At 40.1% G+C, this 17,843-nt stretch overlaps 1 protein-coding gene across 1 annotated transcript in view; it reads left to right on the forward strand.

Annotated features, from left to right (window-relative positions):
• The window catches only part of htr7c (5-hydroxytryptamine (serotonin) receptor 7c), a 154,077-nt gene extending 146,623 nt beyond the window's left edge, over positions 1 to 7,454 (forward strand). The window contains exon 2 of the mRNA XM_061985888.2: positions 6,029 to 7,454. Within this exon, the coding sequence (XP_061841872.1) occupies positions 6,029 to 6,767 (739 nt within the window). The 3' untranslated portion in view covers positions 6,768 to 7,454. The remainder of the gene's footprint in view (positions 1 to 6,028) is intronic.
• The last annotated feature ends 10,389 nt before the right edge of the window (positions 7,455 to 17,843 follow it).

Genomic DNA, 17,843 nt, shown 5'->3' on the forward strand with positions numbered 1-17,843 from the left:
AGGCTGAACAGTTAGAAGTTGGAACGGTTTGAATCAGATGAAAAATGCTGGAGTTGTCGAACTTTGAAGAATGTCCCACTGATTTCAATGGGAATTTCCCCCAAATTTGGGAATTTCGGAAAAAGCGAAAATTTTTTAGAAAATGGTAAAAGAAACCAACTTGAATGGTCTGAATGAGTTGAAATGGTTGGTGTTGGAATTTTTGAAATCGGTCGAGAAATGTTGAAGTAGTAACATTTTTAATTGAGAAAGTATACTAAGGAATTCCTGGAATTTAGGGTAAACCGGGAATTTTTACAGTTCGAAAAAACAACTTGGTTTTTTTGTCCTGATTAAGAGGAATGTTTGGACGGTGGAACGATTGAAGTGGGTTGAAAAATGTGAAAGGAGTAGTCGCCCGAAAAAAGGGTTTGAAAAAAACGGGAATTCTTGGAATTTTTTTTAACTTGGAAAAATAACACTTTGAATGTCCAGGATGAGTGAAATATGTTGAAGGTTGAATGGTTTGAATCGGTTGAAAAATGTTGAAATGGTGGAAGTTTGAAAAATGGCCAATTCATTTTCAATGGGAAAAATGTCCCGGAAAACCTGGAATTCTGGTAAATCTGGGAATTTTTTTTAATTTGTCAAGGGAAAGCCCGCGATTCCTGAATAGGCTGAACAGTTAGAAGTTGGAACGGTTTGAATCAGATGAAAAATGCTGCAGTTGTCAAACTTTGAAGAATGACCCACTGATTTCAATGGGAATTTCCCCCAAATTTGGGAATTTCGGAAAAAGCGAGAATTTTTTAGAACATGGTAAAACAAACCAACTTGAATGTTCTGAATGAGTTGAAATGGTTGGTGTTGGAATTTTTCAAATCGGTCGAGAAATGTTGAAGTAGTAACATTTTTAATTGAGAAATGATATTAAGGAATTCCTGGAATTTAGGGTGAACCGGGAATTTTTACAGTTCGAAAAAACAACTTTGTTTTTTTGTCCTGATTAAGAGGAATGTTTGGACGGTGGAACGATTGAAGTGGGTTGAAAAATGTGAAAGGAGTAGTCGCCCGAAAAAAGGGTTTGAAAAAACGGGAATTCTTGGAATTTTTTTTAACTTGGAAAAATAACAGTTTGAATGTCCAGGATGAGTGGAATATGTTGAAGGTAGAATGGTTTGAATCGGTTGAAAAATGTTGAAATGGTGGAAGTTTGAAAAATGGCCAATTCATTTTCGATGGAAAAAATGTCCCGGAAAACCTGGAATTCTGGTAAATCTGGGAATGTTTTTAACTTGTCAAGGGAAAGCCTGCGATTCCTGAATAGGCTGAACAGTTAGAAGTTGGAACGGTTTGAATCAGATGAAAAATGCTGGAGTTGTCGAACTTTGAAGAATGTCCCATTGATTTCAATGGGAATTTCCCCAAAATTAGGAAATTTCGGGAAAAGCGAGAATTTTTTAGAAAATGGTAAAACAAACCAACTTGAATGGTCTGAATGAGTTGAAATGGTTGGTGGAATTTTTCAAATCGGTCGAGAAATGTTGAAGTAGTAACATTTTTAATTGAGAAATTATACTAAGGAATTCCTGGAATTTAGGGTAAACCGGGAATTTTTACAGTTCGATTAAGAGGAATGTTTGGACGGTGGAACGATTGAAGTGGGTTGAAAAATGTGAAAGGAGTAGTCGCCCGAAAAAAGGGTTTGAAAAAAACGGGAATTCTTGGAATTTTTTTTAACTTGGAAAAATAACAGTTTGAATGTCCAGGATGAGTGGAATATGTTGAAGGTTGAATGGTTTGAATCGGTTGAAAAATGTTGAAATGGTGGAAGCTTGAAAAATGGCCAATTCATTTTCAATGGGAAAAATGTTCCGGAAAACCTGGAATTCTGGTAAATCTGGGAATTTTTTTAATTTGTCAAGGGAAAGCCTGCGATTCCTGAATAGGCTGAACAGTTAGAAGTTAGAACGGTTTGAATCAGATGAAAAATGCTGGAGTTGTCGAACTTTGAAGAATGTCCCTTTGATTTCAATGGGAATTTCCCCAAAAATTAGGAAATTTCGGGAAAAGCGGGAATTTTTTTGAAAATGGTAAAAAACTTGAATGTTCTGAATGAGTTGAAATGGTTGGTGTTGGAATTTTTCAAACTGGTCTAGAAATGTAGGAGTAACATTTTTAATCGAGAAATGGTATTAAGGAATTCCTGGAATTTCGGGAAAACCTGGAATTTTTCCAGTTCGAAAAACAACTTAGTTTTTTTTCCTGATTAAGAGGAATGTTTGGACGGTGGAACGGTTGAATAGGGTTGAAAAATGTGGAAGGAAAGTCGCCAGAAAAAGGGTCAAAAAAGGGTTTGAAAAAACGGGGATTCTGGGAATTCCTGGATTTTTTTTTTAACTTGGAAAAATTATAGTTTGAATGTCCAGGATGAGTGGAATATGTTGAAGGTAGAATGGTTTGAATCGGTTGAAAAATTTGGAAATGGTGGAAGTTTGAAAAATGGCCAATTCATTTTCAATGGGAAAAATGTCCCGGAAAAACTGGAATTCTCAGAAATCTGGGAATTTTTGAAATTCGTCAAAGAAAAAAGATGAAAAATACGGGAGTTGCAGAACTTTGAAGAATGTCCCATTGATTTCAATGGGAGTTTCCCAAAATTTGGAAATTTCGGGAAAATCTGGAATTTTGGGGAAATATGGTAAAAAACTTGAATGTTCTGAATGAGTTGAAATGGTTGTTGTTGGAATTTTTCAAATCGGTCAATAAATGTTGTAGTAGTAACATTTTTAATTGAGAAACAGTATTAAGGAATTCCTGGAATTTCGGGAAAACCTGGAATTTTTCCAGTTTTAAAAACAACTTTGTTTTTTTTCCTGATTAAGAGGAATGTTTAGACAGTAGAACGGTTGAAGTGGGTTGAAAAATGTGGAAGGAGTAGTAGCCAGAAAAAAGAAAGAAAAAAGGGTTTGAAAAAACGGGGATTCTCAGAATTCCTGGAATTTTTTTAAACTTGAAAAAAAAATAGTTTGAATGTCCAGGATGAGTGGAATATGTTGGGTGGAATGGTTTTAATCGGTTGAAAAATTTGGAAATGGTGGAAGTTTGAAAAATGGCCAATTCATTTTCAATGGGAAAAATGTCCCGGAAAAACTGGAATTCTAGGAAATCTGGGAATTTTTGAAATTCGTCAAGGAAAAAAGATGAAAAATGCGGGAGTTGCGGAACTTTGAAGAATGTCCCATTGATCTCAATGGGATTTTCCCCAAAATTTGGATATTTCGGGAAAATCTGGAATTTTGGGAAAAATTGGTAAAAAACTTGAATGGTCTGAATGAGAAATGTCCCGGAAAACCTGAAATTCTGGGAAATCTGGAAATTTTGGGGAATTTGTCAAGGGAAAGCCCGCGATTCCCAAAATAGGCTGAACAGTTTGAAGTTGGAACGGTTTGAATCAGATGAAAAATGCTGGATTTGTCGAACTTTGAAGAATGTCCCATTGATTTCAATGGGAATTTCCCCAAAATTAGGACATTTCGGGAAAAGCGGGAATTCTTTTGAAAATGGTAAAAAACTTGAATGATCTGAATGAGTTGAAATGGTTGGTGTTGGAATTTTTCAAACTGGTCTAGAAATGTAGGAGTAACATTTTTAATCGAGAAATGGTATTAAGGAATTCCTGGAATTTCGGGAAAACCTGGAATTTTTCCAGTTCGAAAAACAACTTAGTTTTTTGTCCTGATTAAGAGGAATGTTTTGACGGTGGAACGGTTGAATAGGGTTGAAAAATGTGGAAGGAAAGTCGCCAGAAAAAGGGTCAAAAAAGGGTTTGAAAAAAACGGGGATTCTGGGAATTCCTGGAATTTTTTTTGAACTTGGAAAAATTATAGTTTGAATGTCCAGGATGAGTGGAATAGGTTGAAGGTGGAATGGTTTTAATCGGTTGAAAAATTTGGAAATGGTGGACGTTTGAAAAATAGCCAATTCATTTTGAATGGGGAAAATGTCCCGGAAAACCTGAAATTCTGGGAAATCTGAAAATGTTGGCATTGACTGTCTAATAGTCATCAGCGGTTAAGGTAAAAGAGCTTGTACAGTCAAAATAAGTTGTGTGATAATGTGCATGACTATGTACATGAACTATAAACTGATAGTTTATAGATGAGTTAACCCGATAAATTGGACAGCCCTTTTAATAGCATATCTCGTAAAAAAAACAACAAAAAAACTTTTTATATACTGTAGTAGGCCACATAGCATAACATTATCTCTCTATTGGTCTAATATGCTTGAGGTACTTTTATAGGATGTATCTCTTTGAACTGCAATGCAGTAAACCCCAAACACTACAAATAGGGCAATGGTTCATTGTAAAACCTTACAACCCAAATAAAAGTGAAACTATCAACAAGACACAGCAATGAGCATGAGAAAAAGGTAAAACGCTAGGGAAGGATGAGTAAAAAAATACAATCTAGAGTGGGAAAAAACCTCCATGCCATGCACACATAAACATGTTACATTTAATCACGACAACTTTCAACAGAGCGGGGAGAGTTGGGACCCTGGAGGTCGACTGCTGCTATGAAGTGCTGCAAGTCGTCCATCACCCCGAAGGGGGAATCAAGCGGTGGTGAAGGTGTGGGGTGGGGGAGGGTGTGTGTGTGTGTGTGTATATGCCTATTGTCTTGGGTGTGTTGATGTAGTGTCCATAGGTCTGGGGTCGTTCTGCATGCAAGCAAAGGTTTGACTCCAGGTGTCGTTGAGGTGGGAGGGAGGTCAAAAGCGTCCATCATTGAGGTGTCTTCGGGGATGTTTTCAGAACCGCCTGGTCCTGTTGTTGGAGCATCAAGGCCATTCGAGGGAGTCAAATCGTAGATTAGGATTTTAGTTTTTCCGCGAGCAGACATTACAATGGCTTGTCTGTTCTATTTGTCCATGTTGGCTCTCATATCCAATTTTTCCCTTACCAGCTTTTCCATGATGTGATCCATCTTACGCTTTTTTATATTGTGGAGGACCTGAGTCCGCCTGAATTTCGGGAGATTTTCGGGAGAAAATTTGTCCCGGGAGGTTTTCGGGAGAGGCGCTGAATTTCGGGAGTCTCCCGGAAAATCCGGGAGGGTTGGCAAGTATGAATGCAGAGAATAATTTTGCCACACCTAGTGTGTGTCTGACAATCATTGGTACTTGTAACTTTAGTATCGACTAGATACGCTCCTGTACTTGGTATCATTACAGTGGATGTTAGGTTTAAGGGGCGGGAATATGATTCATTATTATTCGCCCGGAAAAGGGTGGAGTGCCATCTCCGGGTTGGGGAGGAGACTCTGCCCCAAGTGGAGGAGTTCAAGTACCTAGGAGTCTTGTTCACGAGTGGGGGAAGAGTGGATCGTGAGATCGACAGGCGGATCGGTGCGGCGTCTTCAGTAATGCGGACGCTGTATCGATCCGTTGTGGTGAAGAAGGAGCTGAGCCGGAAGGCAAAGCTCTCAATTTACCGGTCGATCTACGTTCCCATCCTCACCTATGGTCATGAGCTTTGGGTTATGACCGAAAGGACAAGATCACGGGTACAAGCGGCCGAAATGAGTTTCCTCCGCCGGGTGGCGGGGCTCTCCCTTAGAGATAGGGTGAGAAGCTCTGTCATCCGGGGGGAGCTCAAAGTAAAGCCGCTGCTCCTCCACATCGAGAGGAGCCAGATGAGGTGGTTCGGGCATCTGGTCAGGATGCCACCCGAACGCCTCCCTAGGGAGGTGTTTAGGGCACGTCCAACCGGTAGGAGGCCACGGGGAAGACCCAGGACACGTTGGGAAGACTATGTCTCCCGGCTGGCCTGGGAACGCCTCGGGATCCCCCGGGAAGAGCTGGACGAAGTGGCTGTGGAGAGGGAAGTCTGGGCTTCCCTGCTTAGGCTGCTGCCCCCGCGACCCGAACTCGGATAAGCGGAAGAAGATGGATGGATGGATGGATTATTGCAGTACTATACCAAGTATACACACGTACAAGCCTATCAAATATCAATGTTGTGTTTGTGTCCCACCCACAGGTACCTGGGGATCACGCGGCCTCTCACCTACCCGGCCCGGCAGAACGGTCAGCTGATGGCAAAGATGATCATGGGGGTGTGGCTGGCGTCGGCGTCCATCACTCTGCCCCCCTTCTGCGGCTGGGCCAAGAACGTCCACACCGCCGGCGTGTGCCTCATCAGCCAAGACTTTGGCTACACCATCTACTCCACGGCGGTGGCCTTCTACATCCCCATGCTGGTCATGCTGGTCATGTACTACAAAATCTTCCGGGCGGCCCGCAAGAGCGGCGCCAAGCACCGCTTCACCGACCTCCCCCGCCGCGAGCGCCTGGAAACGGTGGCTAACGAGGCGCTGCGGATGCAGGGCCTGAAGCCTCCCGGTGTGGCGGAGGAGTGCGCGGCTTTGTCCCGACTGCTGAACCGTGAACGGAGAAACATCTCCATTTTCAAACGGGAGCAGAAAGCGGCGACGACACTGGGGGTGATTGTGGGGGTCTTTGCTGTGTGCTGGCTGCCATTCTTCATCCTGTCCACGGCCAGACCTTTTATCTGTGGGGTGGAGTGCAGCTGCGTGCCCATCTGGCTGGAGCGCACACTGCTCTGGTTGGGGTACGCCAACTCCCTCATGAACCCCTTCATCTACGCCTTCTTCAACCGAGACCTGCGCTCCACGTACCGCGACCTTCTCCGCTGCCGATATCGGAACATCAACCGGCGTCTGTCGGCCGTGGGCGTGCACGAAGCCCTGAAGGTTTAGAGAACACCGACATGGTGGCCCCGCACTCCTGGATTGTTGCATATCAGAAAGATTCTGACAGAACGGGAGTCACTTTAGGACGCTCGCTGAGTACTTCAGAGTGAGAGATAGACACTCGGTTAGGCTATTTTTGGAAAAAAAGAATTATTGTCGGGTGGTGCCGTGTCTCGCCGTCTACCACGGAGACACGAGACAAAGACGATTGGAGCCAAACAATTGATGTGTATTATAAAAGTGTATGTTCGACATTTGAGCACAATGCGTACGAGGACCATTCTGCTGAGTCGGTGCTGTTGTGCGTCACGAGGAAATCAATGCAGGATAGAAGTTTACATTTGGAAAGATACTGGAATAAAATTGCATTGTTTCCCGGCTTACTAAAATTGGATTTTGCCATGGAAACATTTAAATATTTTACAAGTTTTTTTTTTGTTTTTTTTTACAATATTGTGTCCTTTTCTCAACTATTCTTTAATAATTAAAAAACAACAACTGTTAGGCGTGGCGAGAATGAGGACTCGGGTGCAGAAAGGGCACGATTGACACGGGCTTTATTTGAACAGTTTTCTTTGAAATCTCTTTGGACAGAGTGATTAAAACAAAGTGGCTACAAAATCACGTGGACATCGGGGGCGGTACCACTGGATTGGCAGACCGGGGTGGTGGTTCCTCTCTTTAAGAAGGGGAACCGGATCGTGGGATCACACTCCTCAGCCTTCCCGGTAAGGTCTATTCAGGTGTACTGGAGAGGAGGCTACGCCGGATAGTCGAACCTCGGATTCAGGAGGAACAGTGTGGTTTTCGTCCTGGTCGTGGAACTGTGGACCAGCTCTATACTCTCGGCAGGGTCCTTGAGGGTGCATGGGAGTTTGCCCAACCAGTCTACATGTGTTTTGTGGACTTGGAGAAGGCATTCGACCGTGTCCCTCGGGAAGTCCTGTGGGGAGTGCTCAGAGAGTATGGGGTATCGGACTGTCTGATTGTGGCAGTCCGCTCCCTGTATGATCAGTGTCAGAGCTTGGTCCGCATTGCCGGCAGTAAGTCGGACACGTTTCCAGTGAGGGTTGGACTCCGCCAAGGCTGCCCTTTGTCACCCATTCTGTTCATAACTTTTATGGACAGAATTTCTAGGCGCAGTCAAGGCGTTGAGGGGATCTGGTTTGGTGGCTGCAGGATTAGGTCTCTGCTTTTTGCAGATGATGTGATCCTGATGGCTTCATCTGGCCAGGATCTTCAGCTCTCACTGGATCGGTTCGCAGCTGAGTGTGAAGCGACTGGGATGAGAATCAGCACCTCCAAGTCCGAGTCCATGGTTCTCGCCCGGAAAAGGGTGGAGTGCCATCTCCGGGTTGGGGAGGAAATCTTGCCCCAAGTGGAGGAGTTCAAGTACCTCGGAGTCTTGTTCACGAGTGGGGGAAGAGTGGGTCGTGAGATCGACAGGCGGATCGGTGCGGCGTCTTCAGTAATGCGGACGCTGTATCGATCCGTTGTGGTGAAGAAGGAGCTGAGCCGGAAGGCAAAGCTCTCAATTTACCGGTCGATCTACGTTCCCATCCTCACCTATGGTCATGAGCTTTGGGTCATGACCGAAAGGACAAGATCACGGGTACAAGCGGCCGAAATGAGTTTCCTCCGCCGGGTGGCGGGGCTCTCCCTTAGAGATAGGGTGAGAAGCTCTGTCATCCGGGGGGAGCTCAAAGTAAAGCCGCTGCTCCTCCACATCGAGAGGAGCCAGATGAGGTGGTTCGGGCATCTGGTCAGGATGCCACCCGAACGCCTCCCTAGGGAGGTGTTTAGGGCACGTCCGACCGGTAGGAGGCCGCGGGGAAGACCCAGGACACGTTGGGAAGACTATGTCTCCCAGCTGGCCTGGGAACGCCTCGGGGTCCCACAGGAAGAGCTGGATGAACTGGCTGGGGAGAGGGAAGTCTGGGCTTCCCTGCTTAGGCTGCTGCCCCCGCGACCCGACCTCGGATAAGCGGAAGAAGATGGATGGATGGATGGATGGGCTACAAAATCTATCTTTGATACATTAGAGTAACAAAAGATATATAGCATAGGGCAGTGGTCTGCAACCAACGGGTCGATTGGTACCGGGCCGCACAAGAAAAAAAAAAAAAAAAAAGAAAAAAAAAAAAAAAGTTTTTTTTTTTTTTTTTTTTAAATTAAATCAACATAAAAGATACACTTACAATTAGTGCACCAACCCAAAAAAACCTCCCTCCCCCATTTACACTCATTCACACAAAAGGGTTGTTTCTTTCTGTTATTAATATTCTGCTTCCTACATTATATATCAATATATATCAATACAGTCTGCAGTCCGTAAGCACACAAGATTGTATTTTTTTATGACAAAAAAATAAAAAATAATCACACCCCCAAAAAATCCTCCCCAACGTGTTTTTTTATACAAATTTATGTCCTTTTCTCAACTATTCTTTAATAATTAAAAACAACAACAACTGCTAGGCCGTGGCGAGAATGAGGACTCGGGTGCAGAAGGGGGACGATTGACACGGGCTTTATTTGAACAGTTTTCTTTGAAATCTCTTTGGACAGAGTGATTAAAACAAAGTGGCTACAAAATCTATCTTTGATACATTAGAGTAACAAAAGATATATAGCATAGGGCAGTGGTCTGCAACCAACGGGTCGATTGGTACCGGGCCGCAAAAGAAAAAAAATTTTTTTTATTTTATTTTTTATTTTTTTTAAAAAAATTAAATCAACATAAATCAAATCAAATCAAATCAACTTTATTTATAAAGCACATTTAAAATTTACCACAGGGGTAGCCAAAGTGCTGTACAATGAACAGGTTAAAAGATAAAACGAGTACCGAGCAAACACAACACAACACAAACAGAGCACGATAAAAAATAAATAATTAAAATAGAATAAATAAAAACATAAAAACAGGTTCACAGCAGGTGTATTATGGGGCGCCATTGCAGGATGGATATCACTCAGTGTTAAAAGCCATGGAATAAAAGTATGTTTTTAAGAGAGATTTAAAAACAGGAAGAGAGGAGGCTTGTCTAACACTCAGGGGTAGGTCGTTCCAGAGCTTGGGAGCAGCAACGGCGAAAGCTCTGTCACCTCTAAGCTTCAGCCTTGTGTCAGGGACCGTCAACAGCAGCTGATCGGCTGATCTTAAGGATCGGGTGGGGCAGTAAGGCTGAAGGAGGTCTGAGAGATATAAAACATAAAACATAAAAACATAAGATACACTTACAATTAGTGCACCAACCCAAAAAACCTCCCTCCCCCATTTACACTCATTCACACAAAAGGGTTGTTTCTTTCTGTTATTAATATTCTGCTTCCTACATTATATATCAATATATATCAATACAGTCTGCAGTCTGTAAGCACACAAGATTGTATTTTTTTATGACAAAAAAATAAATAAAATAAAATAATCACCCCCCCAAAAAAATCCTCCCCAATGTGTTTTTTTATACAAATTTGTGTCCTTTTCTTGACTATTCTTTAATAATTAAAAAACAACAACTGCCAGGCCTTGACGAGAATGAGGACTCGGGTGCAGAAGGGGGACGATTGACACAAGCTTTATTTGAACAGTTTTCTTTGAAATCTCTGTGGACAGAGTGATTAAAACAAAGTGGCTACAAAATCTATCTTTGATTCATTAGAGTAACAAAAGATATATAGCATAGGGCAGTGGTCTGCAACCAAGGGGCCGCGGCCTGGTACCGGTCCGTGGATCGATTGGTACCGGGCCACACAAGAAAAACAAATTAAAACATTAAAATTAAATCAACATAAAAAACACAAAATACACTTACAATTAGTGCACCAACCCAAAAAACCTCCCTCCCCCATTTACACTCATTCACACAAAAGGGTTGTTTCTTTCTGTTATTAATATTGTGGTTCCTACATCATATATCAATATATATCAATACAGTCTGCAAGGGATACAGTCCGTAAGCACACATGATTGTATTTTTTTATGACAAAAAAAAACAAAAACAAAAAAAAAACTGGTAAAATATTCTGGTAAATCTGGGAATTTTTTGGAATTTGTCAAGGGAAAGCCTGCGGAACAGTTTGAAGTTGGAACGGTTTGAATAAGATAAAAAATGCGGGAGCTGTGGAACTTTGAAGAATGTCCCATTGATTTCAATGGGAATTTCCCCCAAATTTGGTAATTTCGTGAATATCGGGAATTTTTTGGAAAATGTTAAAAAACTTGAACGTTCTGAATGAGTTGAAATGGTTGTTGTTGGAATTATTCAAATCGGTCGAGAAAGTAACATTTTAATTGAGAAATGGTATTAAGGAATTCCTGCAATTTTGGGGAAAAACTGGAATTTTTCCAGTTCGAAGGTCTCAAGGTTGGCAAGTATGAAAATAGCCAATTCATTTTGAATGATCAAAATGTCCCGGAAAAACCTGAAATTCTGGGAAATCTGGGAATATTTTGGAATTAGTCAAGGGAAAGCCTGCGATTCCCGAATAGGCTGAACAGTTTGAATCAGATGAAAAATGCTGGAGTTGTCCAACTTTGAAGAATGTCCCATTGATTTCAATGGGAATTTCCCCAAAATTAGGAAATTTCGGGAAAAGCGGGAATTTTTTAGAAAATTAAAAAATATTTGAATGTTCTGAATGAGTTGAAATGGTTGGTGTTGGAATTTTTCAAATCGGTCGAGAAATGTTGTAGTAGTAAAAACCCCCCCACCCCCCCGGTCCGTGGGACAAATTTTCAAGCGTTGACCGGTCCGCAGTTACAAAAAGGTTGGGGACCACTGGCAGAGGGCGTAAAGCAATCAACCAAAAATCACTCCATAGGGAGGAAAAAGGCAATAGCAAAATTCAACACGAATCTAATAACAAAACAACAACAATCTATGATTAGCTACAAAAAAAAAGGTAACTCAGTCATGCAGAGGAGGAGACAAGAAGCTATAAACAGAAAGTACGCTATAAAGTAGTGATGGGTCCGGTAACACCGATGCATCGGCGCATGCGTCGAGCTCATAGAGCAAAACCCTGTGTCGGTGCGCGTACCGCTTTTAGAAAGTCACGTGACCGATCATGAGCTGTTTTGGTCACGTGACCGATACGCCAACTGTGTCGCACTGACGCCTCCTCTGTGCCCTGTGAGCGGCTCTTTTCTACAGCCGGAGAAATAATAACTAAGAGAAATCGTCTAAAATGTAATACGTCGGAAAAACTTTTCTTTTTTTTTTTAATAAAAATGTAAAAAAATTAAATAAAAAAAATTCCCAGTCCACAATCATCCACAACACGTTCTCTTAGATTTCCATGTTATGATACATGTTCACATTATTTATTGACTGTATCTAAAAAAGACAAAAAATATATTTTTATTTAAATGAAGTTATGAAATAATCCTAAATGAAATACAATGACTTGGTTTATATTATTGTATATACTAGGGCAGGGGTTCTCAACCTTTTTTCAGCAATGTACCCCCTGTGAATTTTTTTTTTATTCAAGTACCCCCTAATCAGAGCAAAGCATTTTTGGTTGAAAAAAAAAAAAGATAAAGAAGTAAAATACAGCACTATGTCATCAGTTTCTGATTTATTAAATTGTATAACAGTGCAAAATATTGCTCATTTGTAGTGGTCTTTGTTGAACTATTTGGAAAAAAAGATAAAAATAACTAAAAACTTGTTGAAAAATAAACAAGTGATTCAATTATAAATAAAGATTTCTCCACATAGAAGTAATCATCAACTTAAAGTGCCCTCTTTGGGGATTGTAATAGAGATCCATCAACTTAATTCTAAACATTTCTTCACAAAAAAAAAAAAATCTTTAACATCAATATTTATGGAACATGTCCACAAAAAATCTAGCTGTCAACACTGAATATTGCATTGTTGCATTTCTTTTCACACTTCTTTTTGACAGACATTTTAGTGACAAACCTGAGCTTGTGCTTCACTGAGTTTATGAACTTACATTCATATTTTGTTGAAGTATTATTCAATAAATATATTTATAAAGTATTTTTGAATTGTTGCTATTTTTAGAATATTTAAAAAAAATCTCACGTACCCCTTGGCATACCTTCAAGTACCCCCATTTGAGAACCACTGTACTAGGTCATCAAATCAGTGTCAGTTGAGTCGGTCCATAGGTTGCCTGTAGGGATTTTTAATGTCCAGCAGATGTCAGTATTTAGTGACACAGTATCGACACAGTATCAATACAGTTTTGCAATGTGTCGAAACGCTTCATGACGCCTCATCAACCCATCACTACAAAGCACTATGAAATTAGTACAAAAAACTTGACCAAAAAACCTTAGCAAATGAAAATCACTCTTTCTCAGAGGGATCAAAGAAATCAATAAATAAGGCGAGGCAATAGTTAACAATAGTGATGGGTCCGGCAACACCGATGCATCGGCGCATGCGTCGAGCTCATAGAGCGAAACCCTGTGTCGGTTTTAGAAAGTCACGTGACCGATCATGAGCTGTTTTGGTCAAGTGACCGATACGCCAACTGTGTCGCACTGACGCCTCCTCTGTGCCCTGTGAGCGGCTCTTTTCTACAGCCGGAGAAATAATAACTAAGAAGAGAAATCGTCTAAAATGTAATAAATCGGAAAACCTTTTTTTTTTTTTATAAAAATGTGTAAAAAAATTAAATAAATACAAATTCCCAGTCCACAATCATCCACAACACGTTCTCTTAGATTTCCATGTTATGATACATGTTCACATTATTTATTGACTGTATCTAAAAAAGATAAAAAGATATTTTTATTTAAATGAAGATATGAAATAATCCTAAATGAAATACAATGACTTGGTTTATATTATTGTATATACTAGGGCAGGGGTCACCAACGCGGTGCCCGCGGTCACCAGGTAGCCCGTAAGGACCAGATCAGTCGCCCGCTGGCCTGTTCTAAAAATAGCTCAAAGAGCAGCACTTACCAGTGAGCTGCCTCTATTGTTTAAATTGTATTTATTTACTAGCAAGCTGGTCTCGCTTTGCTCGACATTTTTAATTAAAGTTAAAAGTTAAAGTACCAATGATTGTCACACACACACTAGGTGTGGCGAAATTATTCTCTGCATTTGACCCATCACCCTTGATCACCCCCTGGGAGGTGAGGGGAGCAGTGGGCAGCAGCGGTGGCCGCGCCCGGGAATCATTTTTGGTGATTTAACCCCCAATTCCAACCCTTGATGCTGAGTGACAAGCAGGGAGGTAATGGGTCCCATTTTTATAGTCTTTGGTATGACTCGGCCGGGGTTTGAACCCACAACCTACCGATCTCAGGGCGGACACTCTAACCACTAGGCCACTGAGTCGGTGTTCTAAAAGAGACAAAACTCAAATAGAATTTGAAAATCCAAGAAAATATTTTAAAGACTTGGTCTTCACTTGGAATAAGCGGTAGAAAATGGATGGATGGATGGGTCTTCACTTGTTTAAATAAATTCATTTATTTTTTACTTTGCTTCTTATTACTTTTAGAAATACAATTTTAGAGAAAAAATACAACCTTAAAAATGATTTTAGGATTTTTAAACAAATATACCTTTTTACCTTTTAAATTTCTTCCTCTTCTTTCCTGACAATTTAAATCAATGTTCAAGTAAATTGATTTATTTTTTATTGTAAAGAATAATACATATTTTAGCTTCTGTTTTTTCGACGAAGAATATTTGTGAAATATTTCTTCAAACTTACTATGATTAAAATTCAAAAAAAATATTCTGGCAAATCTAAAAAAATCTGTAGAATCAAATTTAAATCTTATTTCAAAGTATTTTGAATTTCTTTTAACATTTTTGTTCTGGAAAATCTAGAAGAAATACTGATTTGTCTTTGTTAGAAATATAGCTTGGTCCAATTTGTTAAATATTCTAACAAAGTGCAGATTGGATTTTAACCAATTTAAAACATGTCATCAAAATTCTAAAATGTATCTTAATCAGGAAAAATTACTAATGATGTTCCATAAATTCTTTTTTTTTTTATTTTTTCAAAAAGATTCAAATAAGCTAGTTTTTCTCTTCTTTTTGTCGGTTGAATTTTGAATTTTAAAGAGTCGAAATTGAAGATAAACTATGTTTCAAAATGTTATTTTAATTTTTTTCGTGTTTTCTCCTCTTTTAAACCGTTCAATTAAGTGTTTTTTCCATCATTTATTCTCTACAAAAAACCTTCCGTAAAAGGAAAAAAAAATGTACGACGGAATGACAGACAGAAATACCCATTTTTTTATATATATAAATGTATTTATTTAGCTATTCTTGTTTAAATCACACTTATGTGTAACTTACAAATGACAATATATTTATTTATTTAAGTGTGTATCAAACTGGTAGCCCTTGGCATTAATCAGTACCCAAGAAGTAGTTTTTGGTTTCAAAAAGGTTGGTGACCCCTGTACTAGGGCATCAAATCAGTGTCAGTTGAGTCGGTCCATAGGTTGCCTGTAGGGATTTTTAATGTCCAGCAGATGTCAGTATTTAGTGACACAGTATCGACACAGTATCAATACAGTTTGGCAATGTGTCGAAACGCTTCATGACGCCTCATCAACCCATCACTACTATAAAGAGCTGAGAGAATTACAAACTAAAGCGCTCCAAGAGGAAGGCAAAGCACTATGAAATTAGCACAAAAAAACTTGACCAAAAAACCTTAGCAAACGAAAATCACTCTTTCTCAGAGGGATCAAAGAAATCAATAAATAAGGCGAGGCAATACTTAACAACTTGGTTGGAGACTGTGGACGAAGGCTGGAGGTACGTGACATGGCCGTGTACTCTGCACAGGACAAGACATTTATACCCATGAGGGAGGGTGACACAGGTGGGCACAATCAGCCAATCAGGAGAGACATCAGACCAGTGAAACGGGAGGAAAAGCAAGTGATCTGAAACGAGAGGGAGAGTTAACCTTTCAAAATAAAACAGGAAATGACAAGACAACATGAAACCAGACGAAACCCAGACAAGACTTCACGCAGGTGTGACAACAACAATACATTAACAATTTAGCTCAGATTACCCTGGATAGGTCCTGGTACCCTAACACAGGGGAGTCTAACTCCTTTTTATTAAGGGCCACATTGGAGTAATGCATACTTGCCAACCCTCCCGAATTTTCCGGGAGACTCCCGAAATTCAGCGCCTCTCCCGAAAACCTCCCGGGACAAATATTCTCCCGAAAATCTCCCGATTTTCAGCCGGAGCTGGAGGCCACGCCCCCTCCAGCTCCATGCGGACCTGAGTGAGGACAGCCTTTTCTTTATGACAACAGGGGTGACAAGAACTAAATCATCCATACTAGAGATAAATTGTATTATTATGTTTATCTTACCTAAAAATAAATATATTTACTAATTAAAAAAAACAAAAACAAAATAAATTTTTACTACATTTTGCTAAAAACATCCAAATTAATTGTATTTTTATTTGTATTTTTTCTGACTCCTTACTACATCCAGCCATAGAATTATACATTAAAATAAACATATTTGAAATAATTCATTTTAAATGATCATAATTCATTTAAAATGGCCATATTTAATTATTAAAATAATTGCTTGTTTATCAACAACTTTAGCATTTTATTCATTACATTTTGAAGCTCTCAGAAGCCAAGTTATGTTATATTCCTCAAGATTTATCTATGCAAGTTTGAAGTATCAATTATCTAAACACAGTTTTGTTTGCATATTTTCAGGAAGAAGATATATATATATATATATATATATATATATATATATATGTATATATATATATATATAGATATATATATATATATGTCTTAATAAGGTTGTCCAAAAAATAGTGCTCGATACCGTAGTAGAGCGCAATATAGGTATGTGTGGGAAAAAAAATCACAAGACTATTTCATCTCTACAGGCCTGTTTCATGAGGGGGGGGTACCCTCAATCATCAGGAGATTTTAATGGGAGCATTCACATACCATGGTTTATATAGGGCACAGAGTGGGTGGGTACAGGCTGGCGTAGGGGCGTGGTGATTGGCTCATGTGTTGCCTAGGAGGTGCAAATGAGCCGTCGGCCCCCGGACAGAGCGACCCCAAAACCAACAAAGGCTGCAACTGCCGCAAGAAACCTGATTGCCCTCTCAACGGGGGGTGCTTACAAACATCAGTTGTTTACCAATCTAAGGTAACACGCAAGGACATTAACACATCCGACACATATGTAGGATTAACCGAGGGAGAGTTCAAAACCAGATGGAACAATCACAAGGCTTCTTTCAGGAACCAAAACCTGCGGAATACCACAGAACTCAGCAAACACATTTGGGACCTCAAAGACAATAATGTTGAATATTCAATAACATGGCAAATTCTTGCATCCAGCACACCTTACAATAGTGGTAATAAAAGATGCAACCTATGCTTGAAAGAGAAACTGTTTATTATTTACCGTCCAGACCTGTCATCCCTCAACAAGCGCAGCGAAATTGTATCAGCATGCCGCCACAGACGGAAACACCTCCTAGGCAACACATGAGCCAATCACCACGCCCCTACGCCAGCCTGTACCCACCCACTCTGTGCCCTATATAAACCATGGTATGTGAATGCTCCCATTAAAATCTCCTGATGATTGAGGGAACCCCTCATGAAACAGGCCTGTAGAGATGAAATAGTCTTGTGATTTTTTTCCCCACACATACATATATATATATGTATATATATGTATATATATATATATATATATATATATATATATATATATATATATATATATATATATATATATATATGTATATATATGAAATACTTGGTGAATTCTAGCTGTCAATATACTCCTCCCCTCTTAACCACGCCCCCAACCACGCCCCGCCCACCCCTGACCGCACCCCCCCCCCCCCCCCCCTCCCGAAATCGGAGGTCTCAAGGTTGGCAAGTATGAGTAATGACTGCTGGTAACAATAATTATATATGAATAAAAAATGCATAATCGCCTCATGATAATATTTTACAATCACTTATGCATTTGATTGATCAGTTTTGTTCATGTACGAATTGATGGGTAACTTGCTTTGACCAGCAGATATTTGA

Source organism: Nerophis lumbriciformis, linkage group LG12, assembly GCF_033978685.3.
Source record: "Nerophis lumbriciformis linkage group LG12, RoL_Nlum_v2.1, whole genome shotgun sequence".
NCBI lineage: Eukaryota > Metazoa > Chordata > Actinopteri > Syngnathiformes > Syngnathidae > Nerophis > Nerophis lumbriciformis.